The sequence below is a fragment of the Babylonia areolata genome, chromosome 14 (genome assembly GCF_041734735.1).
Source record: "Babylonia areolata isolate BAREFJ2019XMU chromosome 14, ASM4173473v1, whole genome shotgun sequence".
Lineage (NCBI taxonomy): Eukaryota > Metazoa > Mollusca > Gastropoda > Neogastropoda > Buccinidae > Babylonia > Babylonia areolata.
In genome coordinates this window covers 10229167-10242789 of record NC_134889.1, presented here as the reverse complement: position 1 = coordinate 10242789, position 13623 = coordinate 10229167, and the positions used below count along the sequence as shown (strand labels likewise).

Below are 13623 nucleotides of genomic sequence, written 5' to 3'. Positions count from 1 at the left end.
GTGTCACATGGTGACACATGGTGACAGTAATGTAAGTGTCACATGGTGACAGTAATGAGCAGTGAGTGTCATATGGTGACAGTAATGTAAGTGTCACATGGTGACAGTAATGAGCAGTAAATGTCACATGGTGACAGTAATGAGTAGTAAGTGTCACATGGTGACAGTAATGTTTGTGTCACATGGTGACAGTAATGAGCAGCAAGTGGCACATGGTGACAGTAATGTGTCACATGGTGAGAGTAATGAGCAGCAAGTGTCACATGGTGACAGTAATGAGCAGTAAGTGTCACATGGTGACAGTAATGTGTCACATGGTGAGAGTAATGAGCAGCAAGTGCCACATGGTGACAGTAATGAGCAGTAAGTGTCACATGGTGACAGTAATAAGTGACACATGGTGACAGTAATTGTGTCAAACGGTCACACATAGTGTCAGTAATGAGTAGTAAGTGCCGCAAGGTGACAGTAATGAGCAGTAAGTGTCACATGGTGACAGTAATAAGTGACACATGGTGACAGTAATGAGTGGTGAGTGTCAAACGGTCACACAGTGTCAGTAATGAGTAGTAAGTGCCGCAAGGTGACAGTAATGAGCAGTAAGTGCCACATGGTGACAGTAATGAGCAGTAAGTGTCACACAGTGACATGTCACTTAGTGACAGTAATGAGCAGTAAGTGACACATAGTGACAGTAATGAGCAGTAAGTGACACATGGTGACAGTAATGATCAGTAAGTGTCACATGGTGACACATGGTGACAGTAATGTAAGTGTCACATGGTGACAGTAATGAGCAGTGAGTGTCATATGGTGACAGTAATGTAAGTGTCACATGGTGACAGTAATGAGCAGTAAATGTCACATGGTGACAGTAATGAGTAGTAAGTGTCACATGGTGACAGTAATGTTTGTGTCACATGGTGACAGTAATGAGCAGTAAGTGTCACATGGTGACAGTAATGAGCAGTAAGTGTCACATGGTGACAGTAATGAGCAGTAAGTGTCACATGGTGACAGTAATGAGCAGTAAGTGTCACATGGTGACAGCAATGAGCAGTAAGTGTCACATGGTGACAGTAATGTGCCACATGGTGAGAGTAATGAGCAGCAAGTGCCACATGGTGACAGTAATGAGCAGCAAGTGTCACATGGTGACAGTAATGAGTGGTGAGTGTCAAACGGTCACACATAGTGTCAGTAATGAGTAGTAAGTGCCGCAAGGTGACAGTAATGAGCAGTAAGTGCCACATGGTGACAGTAATGAGTAGTAGGTGTCACATGGTGACAGTAATGAGTAGTAAGTGCCACATGGTGACAGTAATGAGTAGTAAGTGCCGCAAGGTGACAGTAATGAGCAGTAAGTGCCACATGGTGACAGTAGTGAGTGGTAAGTGCCACATGGTGGCACTACTCAGTGCCACAGACTCATTGTAATATTACTGGGTGTCAAAGAAACAGAATATGAATGCAAATGACATATTCATTGACAGGCCATAACCTCTCATGAAGGGTGTACATGGACATACAAACAAATCCCAGCCATACTAAATGTTATACATATATATCAATGGTCATGTCAAACAAATAAACCAAGACAATACATTATCTCTAAATTGAAATGCACTGTACAAGAAAACTAATAAATTCTGGACATCACTATCTTTTATGCCAGCGATATTTCAATACTTATGTAATCCTGTTTTAGTGCAGTTGATATATTTAATGTGTTTGGGCATGAGTGTGTGCGTGCATGTGTGTGTGAGTGTGCGTGCGAGTGTGTGTGCGCATGTGCATGTGTTTTTATGAATTGTGTATTTTATGGAATGTATTTCTTTTTAATCTATAGAAGCATTATTTACTTGATATTTTTTTTACTGTTTGGTGGATTGTGCTGTTTGATTTGTTCTGTGAACGTACTGGATTGAGCTGTTGTAATGTTTTTCTGTTAAGTTTGTATCTAGCTCAATGATGGAAGGCACTTTGAGCAGCATTAGTACTGGATATTGGTCCATAGAAAAATTATGGGTTATCATTATCATTAAAAAAAAAAATTAATGGATGATACCAACAAACTAAACTTAAAGACACATCGATTTCGGTAATATTCTAAACTAAATGGACAAATTAAATTACCTGTTTATTGTATTAGTTAATAGTTTAAGTTATAACAGATGGAAGAATTTCAGTTACCTCATATAGCCTATAAAATGTTACAAGAATTAGAAGTTAGGAGAAAGAAGAACTGGGTTTCTGATGTACGTAATTGTTTGAATATGGGTTTGGTGAAGTATGGATAAACCAGGGTGTTAGTAGTGTGAATGCATTTATTAATGTCTTTCGCCAACGATTAACTGATTGTAGATGGCAAAAATGGCATGAACATATTCAGAATTATGATAGATTTAGTGTATATAGAACTTTTTGTAACACCCATAAAGTAAAACCTTATTTCTTGTCTACAATGGACAAACACTTTAAATACGTAACAACCAGATTTCGATTTGGTATATATGATTCAAATGTTAACTACAGGCATTGTAACATTATCGTACATCCATCTCTCCCTTATACCTAAGTATCCACCTTTTCAAAAAATGATAATGTTACTGTTGCTCATATTTACCTTTAACTGAAGTGTTGATGCAGCATGTTGTAAATTATTAAGCTGAGTTTGTAAATCAACAGCTGTTTCAGACAACAAAACAATATCATACGCCAAAAGAAGGATGAATAGTTTAAAAGCATCAAAGGAAAATTAGGCCCCATGTCTTCCATTGTTTAATATATCTAAAGCCAGTTTGTTTATGAAAAGATAAAAAGCCAGTTTGGTTACCAAAAAGAGACTGAGAGAGAGAGGCACTCAAGAGAGAAAGAGAGACAAGGGAAAGAGAGAGAGAGAGAGAGAGAGAGAGAGAGAGAGAGAGAGGAGGGAGAGAGAGAAAGAAAGAGAGAAGAGAAAAAAAGAGAGAGACAGAGATAGAGTCAATCAAGGAAAGGAGAGACAGAAAAAGTATTCCAGTTGTTGCTCAGTGTCAGAATCTGACATCACCAGAAAACATAGTGAAGGTGGGGGGGGGGGGGGGGGGGGGGGGGGGAGGCATGAGATTCAGCTAATCAAAATGATAATAATCCCCAGTAATGCAGATACCATCTTAAGGGAACAAAGGCCCCAACCTCTGGCGGAATATATTTGTATCCACCAAAGTGTACATGTATCCACCAAAGTGTATCCATGCATCGAGAATGAGTCTCTGTATCCAGCAAATAGTGCTTGTATCCAGCAAAGAGTATTTGTATCCAACAAAGTATATTTGTATCCAGCAAAGAATATGTTTGTAGGCAGCAAAGAATAATACTGCAAAGAATATTACTGTATCCAGCAAAGAATATATTTGTATGCAGCAAAGAATATATTTGTATCCAGCAAAGTGTATTTGTATCCAGCAAAGAATATCTGTATACAGCAAAGTGTGCTTGTATCCAGCCTGAAACAAAAAAATGGGTTTACCATCTTAAGTTAAACGAGAGAGACAGACAGACAGAGAGACAGAGACAGAGTGACAGACAGACAGATAGAGAAAGAAGAAATAAACAGAAGAAGAAGAAAGAAAATTGGTGCTCTATGACAAGGCCTAAGCGCATTGTGTTATGCTGCTGGTCAGGCATCTGCTTAGCAAATGTGGTGTAGCATTTTATATGGATTTGTTCAAACACAGTGACAACTCCCGTGAAACTGAAACTGAAACGTCAGTGAGACACAGCACCCATCCACCATATACCCCCCTGCCCACCCCCCAACACACACACACACACAAACATGCATGGATGAAATAAATGTTGACCCACAGAATACAGATATGGAATGAAGTGCCTTAATTATGTAAAGTCTTCTTGGTTAGGAATGTTTTAATATTTGTTTTGAAGGACTGAGTGAAAAACTGTGTATCACTATCAGTATCAGTAGCTCAAGGAGGCATCACTGCATTCGGACAAATCCATATACGCTACACCACATCTGTCAAGCAAATGCTTGACCAGCAGCGTAACCCAACACGCTTTGTCAGGCCTTGAGAAAAAAAAAAAAAATAATTTTTTTTTAAATAATAATAATTTAAAACAACAACATAATATATTTAATAATAATAATAATGACTGTGATAATAATGATAATAATAATAATAATGACTGTGACGATTTGTACAGCTGAAGAACAACAAACTCTCTTGTGTTTCTCTCTGTTCCCAGCGTGGGAGAACGGGAATGAAAGACAGTCACATCAATATCACCTTGAAGGAAGACGATACTGTGAGAAGGAGCAGAAATGTGTTTTTTGTGACACTGAGTGTCAGCATGTTGTTTTCAGATAAAACAAAAGCCGTTATGGCTTGATTGTTATAATCATCTCGTATTTGTATCCATGTTCAAGTGTGGTCCTTCTGTTTTCAGACAAAATGATTGCCACCTAGCTCCTTGATATATTCATCTCATGCTTGTATCCATGTTAAAGTGTAGTCCTTGACCCACTTCAGGTATTATTCTATTGCCTGAAAAGACGTGGGACTGGGGTGGGTTGAAAGAGAGAAAGAAAGAGAGAGAGAGAGAGAGAGAGAGAGAGAGAGAGAGAGAGATAGTCAAATATGATGATTCATTCTTGTAGGCCAGGGCCTTCTAAAGCAGTAAATATCATTATCAGTATTTGTTGTGTATTTTCACCTCTCCAACAACCTCGGCTTAAGAGAGAAGGAGAAAGAGAGAGAGAGAGTTGGGGGCAGTGGGGGTGGGGTGGGGGTGGGGAGATAAAGAAAAAGAGGGGGAAGAGAGGTAAAGCGCATGCGAGAGAGAGAGAGATAGGGACGGTGGTGGGAATGGGAACAGTGAGAAGCTTTAAAGGGGAGGGTGTGAGAAACAAAGAAAGAACAAAGGCACGAGCAAACAAACAGGCAGACAAAGAAAGAGACAAAAGGAGAGATAGCACAGAGTGGAAAGAGAGAGAGAGAGAGAGAGGAGAGAGAGTGGAGAGAGAGAGAGAGTGGAGAGAGAGAGAGAGAATGAAGGAGAGAGAAAGAGACAAATGGAGAGACAGAAAAGAGTGGAGAGGGAGGAAAGAGAGAGAAAGAGAGAGACAGACAGACAGAGACAAAAAGGGACACAGAAAAAGGCAGAGACAGACAGACACACAAAGAGACAGAGACAGACAGACACACAAAGAGACAGAGACAGATAGACACACAAAGAGACAGAGACAGATAGACACACAAAGAGACAGAGACTAACCAACAGGATAGCTGATAGGCTTGAGAGAGAGAGAGATGGAGGTAGGGAGGGAGGGAGAGAGAGAGATGGAGGTAGGGAGGGAGGGAGAGAGAGAGGTAGGGAGGGTAGGAGAGAGAGAGAGGGAGGTAGGGAGGGTAGGAGAGAGAGAGAGAGGTAGGGAGGGTAGGAGAGAGAGAGAGGGAGGGTAGGAGAGAGAGAGAGGGAGGTAGGGAGGGTAGGAGAGAGAGAGATGGAGGTAGGGAGGGTAGGAGAGAGAGAGAGAGAGGTAGGGAGGGTAGGAGAGAGAGAGAGGGAGGTAGGGAGGGTAGGAGAGAGAGAGAGGGAGGGTAGGAGAGAGAGGGGGGGTAGGGAGGGAGGAAGGGAGAGAGAGAGGGAGGGGGGAGAGAGAGAGAGAGAGAGGGAGGTAGGGTGGGAGGGAGAGAGAGAGAGTCACATGGATCAAAACCTCAGTGAGCAGTAAAAAGAGAGTCAAGTGAGAGGGTGGTGAGGAATAGAGATATTTAGATCTAGAAGATCTGGGAGGTGGTGGGTGGGGGAACCAACATAAATCATAGACTTGATTATATCAATAGGAAATATCTTTTTTTTCACAGCTCATAAATGATTTAATGAAAGATCACCAGCCTATTTGCAAAGGAGACTGTGCATACACACATTTACATAGATTTATGACACATGAAATGTTGTAAATAACAGGGAAATTCTTTGTTTGTAAATGTCGAATCAGCAAAGTCGAACTGTTTAGTTATGTTTTTGAGGGAGTTGAAATATAGACAGAAAACAAAAAATGCATACATATGATGAAGATGATGGCATACAGAATATGGGGAAAAAAAACAAAGGCGGCCAAATATTCAAACTTGTAAATGACTAACTTTGCCGTCAATAAAAATAAGCACTGTGTAACTAAGAAATTATGTTTTGTCGTTCCGCAGTATATATATATATATATATATGTGTGTGTGTGTGTGTGTGTGTGTGTGTGTGTGTGATATAAATCCATACTTCGGTACAAACATTTTTATATAGATGTTGTATTCTGAGGTCTAGATACCCTTTTTGACTTATTGCATAATATCTCATATAGCAGTGTTCGTTGCCCATGAAAAAAAGGAGGGGAAAATCTTGCCAAGGTTCAACGTTTCATTTTCGTTGTTATTCCTGATTTGGCGTGACCCTACACTCCACCATTACCGATAAGATGTGCTGGTAATCGCACGTCTCCGTTAACCAGTCTGCCATCCGCACACGATGGTCCCCCATCTGGAAGGGCTCCCAAACCAATTTAACTTTAATAGTCTGACTGAACACGAAAGCAGATTTTTTTATTCTCTTACCTTGCATAGAAGTGACAGATCTCAAAGCAGACGACTATCAAGGACAAGCACAGCAAACACGTGGATGTGTGAGAGCTGCCAACTTGACAGGAGCGAGAACCTCCCCTGCACTGGCCAGCAACAGCCGCACGCAGAGACCACGTAACGGAGTGAAGACCTCTTTTGCAGCCCGCCATGTGTGAGGCACGCACGCTCTTTCCACGGCACGAGTTGGCCCAGATAACTGCACCTCTCCTGACATTGACCTGCCGTGAACCCATTTTCTTCTTCCCCTCTTTCTCCATTGTCCTGGTCCGGTTTTTTTTTTTTTTTTTTTTTTTTTCTCAAGGCCTGACTATGCGCGTTGGGTTACGCTGCTGGTCAGGCATCTGCTTGGCAGATGTGGTGTAGCGTATATGGTTTTGTCCGAACGCAGTGACGCCTCCTTGAGCCACTGAAACTGAAACTGGTCAGGCGTCGAGTTGCTGTTTGCCTCCCTTCTCACTTCCGACATGGGCACGGTGAAATGGGATTTAATCAGACGAAATAATTAGATACACGATAGAATAAATGTAAGAATGAGTTTGAGTTCATTAGAGATAAAGGGATTAGTGAAACAAACCCAATTAACAGATAGATAGATAGTCGGATAGATAGGCAGACAGACAGGGGTAGTAGATATAGATGGCCAGCCGGGTACTTACGTAGATATACCTATAAAGATAGATAAACGCATAAATCATGTAGTAAATAGTGTACCAATTAAAATTCCGAACTGGGATCGGTATAAACGATACCGCTGAGTTTTCTCGCGTGTTTGCATCGCACGGCCGCAGGCCCGCTGCGAAACAGACATGGCACGTGCATGGTGTTTAATCCACCCGGCATAATCAAATGCTTGGGTAAACAAAACACAACAAAACACACACACACACACTGACACACACACACAAAGCACAACCAACCAACCAAACAAACACAAATCGAGTCAAGTTAACTTAATGACCCACACCATGACGATTTACCAACACTTGTCAATGCAGCCCACCAAATTCTTTCTTTCTTCTTCTTCTCTCTCTTTTCAGTTGCCGGAATTCAGTCAAGTTGAGATGTTAGATTATTGTAAAAATGTTCATTCTACTCAGTGTCGTAATTTGATGGGTTTTTTCTGCCTCAGTTATTTGCGTAACATCGAGTGTTGTGTTGCCAGTTTACTATAACTTGGTGTTTCTAATTGTCTTCATCATCATAATTATCTGTCAGTTAAATAGGCTATGCAAAATGTGTGCGTGCGCGGGACATAGCCTACATGTCTTTTAAATGCATGTTTTACTGATGCCGGGTTTGCTGTATTTACGGTGAGCATGAGCAACAACTGAGACGGCCACTGACATGTGAATTATGTCCTAAATTATTCACTGCACCTACTTTACATTTTCACATCCGAATTCAGTTCAGTCGGTCATATCCTTTTAAACAGTAGATCATTCTCAGTACCATTTGATTAAAAAAAATTTCCCTCGGTTTTGAAACAATTATTACAAAGTCAGAAACGGAGGAATCTACTGTACGTAGTATGTTTCTCTTTCCACCCCTTTTTATTTTCTTCAGTCTTCTTTGTTTCCATTTCTTTCTTGTTTCTTTCCCTTCCTACTATTGAAATATGATTTCCTTTCTTAAGATTGCGATCAAAGTGATCAGTTTCACAGTTGTTATTTTGACTATTTAGAGTCAGTAACGTCACCCCCTTTTGTGAACCGCAGACTACTAGAATGAATAATTTAACTGACGAACCTGTAAATTACGTCGGAGTCATCGCAAGATGGCTGCCGGCTGAAACTATGTCAAAACTAGAATAAAAGAACCCAGTAGATGCAAAGATTGGAATTATAATAATTTTTAAAAAAAGAGTAAAATATCAGTTCATGGTAGCCCTGGCCTGGTGTCGCTTCAACTGTGCACGAAACTTACTGTCAAAATAGGTCCAGGAGAATCTGATGGTGCCAATAGGCCTACATGTAAAACTTACTGTCAAAATAGGTCCAGAAGAATGTGATGGTGCCAATAGGCCTACATGTAAAACTTACTGTCAAAATAGGTCCAGAAGAATGTGATGGTGCCAATAGGCCTACATGTAAAACTTACTGTCAAAATAGGTCCAGAAGAATGTGATGGTGCCAATAGGCCTACATGTAAAACTCAATGGCTTCTGAACTTCTTTCACAGTATATATACCTACTGCGTCAATCCCTGAAATGTGCAAGTATGTAAAACTCCCATGTCGGTCGCGATAGTGAAACAGTTTTGACACAGACATTCAAACCTGTAACTTGAGATGAGTGACATCATTGGAAATGTCACAAGGCGGCACAGCCTTTAAGACAATCAATGTCGTCATCAGTGTTGTCATCAATGTCGTCATCAATGTTGTCATCAATGTCGTCATCAATGTTGTTCTCACAGGAATAAGAAGTAGGTCCCAAATGCAGTGCAATACACCGAGCAGCAACAGACTGGTCCAGATGGCCGAATGGTCATAGCGCCAGTCCCTCACCCGAATTTCCTGAGTTCGATTCCTGGTTTCGACGCACCTGGTGCAGGGTGAAGGGTGGACATTTTCCCCATCTCCCATGTCATCAAGTGCAGACCTCCTATAGTGCCTCAACCTACTTCGTGTGTTTACCCATGCAGAATATCAAACACGCACGTTAAAGATCCTGTAAGCCTTGTCAACGTTCGGTGGGAGACAAGAAAATACCCAGCATGCATCAACCACGACAGAACCGTCAGCATTTGGGGTTGCTAACCGATGTGAAACAAAAGAAAAGTAAAAAAAGCTGGCTGGGGATTTAAATGTGTGCTGCCACCCTCTGCCTGGAGGTGGCAGAGGACTGGGCACAGACCACATCCTCGGGAGGCACGTTCCAGTCACGGACTGTCGTCCGAAAGAACGATCCGAGTCTGTGATCTGTTCTGCACACAATACGGGCAAAAGTGTGGGAATGTGCCCTCCTCGCTCTTGATGGCTGGTGCTGTAGGAGGTCGCACTTTGCTTTCAGGGCTCCCTCGGTGATCTTATAGATAGCACACAGACGGGCAGATTTTCTGCGACGCTGGAGAATCGGCCACTGCAAGAGCTCCATCATTTCAGACACACTGGCCGTCCTCTGCTATCGGTTCAGCACAAAACGAGCAGCTCTGCGCTGTACCACCTCCAGTATGTCGATGTCCCTCTGTGCTGTTGATGCTGGTCGTGCAATGGAAAGGAGATGGAAAGCAGACGACTCGCACAGAATGATAGAAATGCATTCGTCTGCTTTGACTTCCAGACGATCCCTCCCGCTCCATAAGCCCAATATTGAATTACTGTTTATCCCTGATATAATTAGTCGGTTTATTAGGCTTCTTCTGCCTTTTGCTTGAATATGCTGGATGACTCACTGGCAGTCTGGGATGCTTGTTTGCTTGTTTAATCAGTCCGTCGGTTATTATTGCAAGCTCCAAATTGTGGAGATTATCTGGAAGTTATTATAATCCTTCCCGTGCCCATATCAATTTTTTTGTTTTGTTTGTTTTTTAAATAGTTATCGCCGTGTTCCATTCAACGTAATCAGGTAGGTTGTTCCACAAGATGATAATTTTGTTAGTGAAAAAAAAGCTGATTAAAAAATTGGTGAAAGGTGTCAGCAGTTATAGTGGATGTCCACTTCATGTGCCGTGTGTGTGTGTGTGTGTGTGTGTGTGTACATGGCAGTTATTTAGAGTAAAACGACTGTGTCAGTAGTGCTCATAGATTTGTCGAAATGTCCGTGCAGAACTTTATATACCCCAACTAATTTGCTTTCCAGTTTTCTAGAATGAAAACAGCGTACCGGCTTCTGTGCTTTATGTGTGTGTAAAACAGCAGTGGATCATAAACGGCTGCCGGTCGATCAGATGTGTTATCAGAGCCGAACCGAGAACATTGTTTTCACACCAACTGACGATAAAACACTCAATCGTTCTTCTGCCGTCCCAGAACTGAGGTCACATTTGGGGTTTTTTCCCGTGACTGTCAATGTCCTTCGAGCCCTGTCTTGACTGATAAGTTATGTATCTATGCACTGGCACAGCCCAACGCTCAGCTCATATTACAGATTGACATATGCTAACCGACAGCAAAGTGAGAGCTGTATGCTTTCTCCATGGCAAGGACAAGTCATTTACAGCTTAGTCTTTTGTGAAGGACTATGACTCTCAAACTACGAGGTAAGATTGCACTGGCTATTAGTGCTGCAGCCTTGGGGGCTAGTTGGCCTTTGGGAACCATCCCAACACCGACTGTCCTAAAACCCTCTTTGCTGAGAGAGTGGGGTGTATCTTGGGCAAGACACTCTCCACTATAATCAAATTCTAGCCCTCGGATAGTTAGGACAACAGTTTCCTCCTCTGCTGTTCTGATGGTCATAGTCAGACACGACTGACTATCATACATGTATATCAGTCTATGTAGGGACCTGCTGCAGAGAACCACAGTGATAGAACATGTTCAGGTCTTTGAAAACGAGAGGGTTGGTTTTGGCGGGGTATGCGACAGAAGTGAGCCAGATCTATGTCTAGCAGACCACAGCAACTCCACAGCTTTCAATATTCATTTAACCCATACGATGCTTTCCCTTTAGACTGTTACATTCACAAGTTCCATGAATACATGCCACTATGTCTCGCTTCGTGTGACTCGGGTTTCGACACAAAAACAGAAGTCTTGGTCACGGTCTCGCTTGGGACAGTGCACGGAAGGGTCGTGTCTGGATCATCTCTGTGTGGGACTGTCCTAAAGACACAGTGAAGCCCCAGCCCGATCTCCGGCCGAGCGTGTCGTGTCCGTTATGATCGGACACGAGCCGTCTCCGCATACTCCTCCACATCAGGTGGCAGGACAAAGTCTTCGACATGAAAGTCCTAGAACGAGCTGGCGTCTGCAGCGTCTAAACCCTCCTGCAGAAAGCCCATGCCAGGTTGGCTGGACATGAGGTCAGAATGCCAAACAGTCGACTGCCTGAGCAGCTGCTGTACGGAGAACTGTGTAAGGGCAAGCGCCCAGTCGGAGGGCAGAAGACACGCTACAAAGACTGCCTGAAAGCGTCCTTCAAAGACCTGGGCGTCGACAAGTGGGAGACGCTTGCTCTGGACTGTCCAGCTTGGCGCAGCAAGATCACCACAGGAGCCCGTACAGCTGAAGCCAGTCGCATCACCGAGGCGCAACGAAAGCGTGCTGTGCGCAAGGCCCGGGCAGCATCCATTGCCACGACAGCACCCACTCACTTGTGTCCCACAAGTCGGCGAGCCTTCAAGGCCCTCCTCAGTCACCCCTGGACCCACAGCCACCGATCTTCCATCGGATTTTTGAAGCCATGGTCATCTTGGAATCCGAAGGGTGAACATCATGATCGGGTCAAGCAGGCAAGAAAAGGTTGTCGGTTGTCTCAGCTGGGCTTGGTCTGATTCCTAACATCAACTGGAGAGAGACAGGTGGGGGGGGGGGGGAGGGTAGAGAGGGAGGAAGGGAGGGAAGGACTGAGGGAAAGAGAGAAGGAGAGGTAGTGGAGGGAGAGAGGGGGGCGGGAAGTAGGGAAAGAGGGGGGGGGAGGGGGGAGGAGAGATAGAGAAGTGGAGGGAGAGAGGGGAAGGGAAGTATGGAAGGATTGAAGGAGAGAGAGATAGGAAGTGAGTGGAGAGAGAGGAGAGGGGGAGAGAAACGGGGAGGGTAGGGTGTGTGACAGGGTAGGGGTGGAGCACACACACACACACACACACACACACACACACACACTGGAGCAACAGAGAGAGAATGACGCGAGATAAAGAACCCGAAAGGATGAGGTCATAAAAACATTTTTTGTCAGGCGTCGAACTAATATGCTGACAAATGAATAATGTAAGACGAGAAAGCTAAACTGGACCCGCTGTTGATGAGGTGGTGGGGGGAGAGAAGGGGGCGGGAAATAGGGAAAGAGGGGGCGGGGGTGGGTGTTTGCTATATAATCAGATTTTTGCTTTAAAATGATTTACTTGAATATGTATGTATGTATACATGTACTGCATGTAAGTATGTCTCCCTGTGTGTGTGTGTTTTGTATGTGTGTGTGTGTGTGTGTGTGTGTGTGTGTGTGTGTGTGTGTGTGTGTGTGTGTGTGTGTGTGTGTGATGACTTTGAAACTAACAAATTTTATTTTACGGACAACTCTTTCCAGTGAAACGGATAATGAAGGATGGACAGGGATGTCTAACTTAATCTATTCCAGTCTACTGTATGCACAAGAGAGAGGGAGAGAGAGAGAGAGAGTGTGAGTGTATGTGTGTGTGCGCGCGCGCATGTGAGTAAGCGCAAAATAGGTCGTAGTTTGTTTTAGTTTCTAAAACAATCTATTCAGCTGAAAATACATGACGATGTGTATGCTGAATGTGCAGCGTGCAGGATGAATATGCACTACGAACGTGCGATGTTAACGCTCGTGTTTTTCAACACAGTTATATTCATAATTGTATACGATTGAATAAGTATTAATTAGCATGTTTTAAAGCGGATATGTGAAATGCTTTTATATGGAAAACTGTTTATTGCTCTTGTTTAATCAAGTAATGTTGAATGTTTTCTTCTCTCTCTCTCTCTCTCTCTCTCTGTGTGTGTGTGTGTGTGTGTGTGTGTGTGTGTGTGTGTGATCCCGCGCGCGTGCACAAAGGAGACGCATACACACCAACAATCGCAAACACACGCGCGTGTGCGCACGCACACATATGTACCTACACACACATGAACAGGGCGCACACACACACACACACACACACACACACACACACACACACACACACACACACACACACACCACTGATGGCTCACTAACTGATACATTAATTACAATACACACCCTTCTTTTCGTTCACACGTGCACGTTTAAAACATCTACCACTTCAAAGCGAATCCATAGATGTATCTCTCTTAATCCATCTCGGTGATCCAGGATGTGTTGATTATTCACTGGGCTATCAT

General features: G+C 43.2%; 1 protein-coding gene across 1 annotated transcript in view; it reads right to left on the bottom strand.

The window, feature by feature from the left end:
• LOC143289801 (argininosuccinate synthase-like) overlaps positions 1–6828 on the bottom strand; it is a 29760-nt gene extending 22932 nt beyond the window's left edge. The window contains exon 1 of the mRNA XM_076598954.1: positions 6615–6828. Within this exon, the coding sequence (XP_076455069.1) occupies positions 6615–6621 (7 nt within the window). The 5' untranslated portion in view covers positions 6622–6828. The remainder of the gene's footprint in view (positions 1–6614) is intronic.
• Between the last annotated feature and the right edge of the window lie 6795 nt (positions 6829–13623).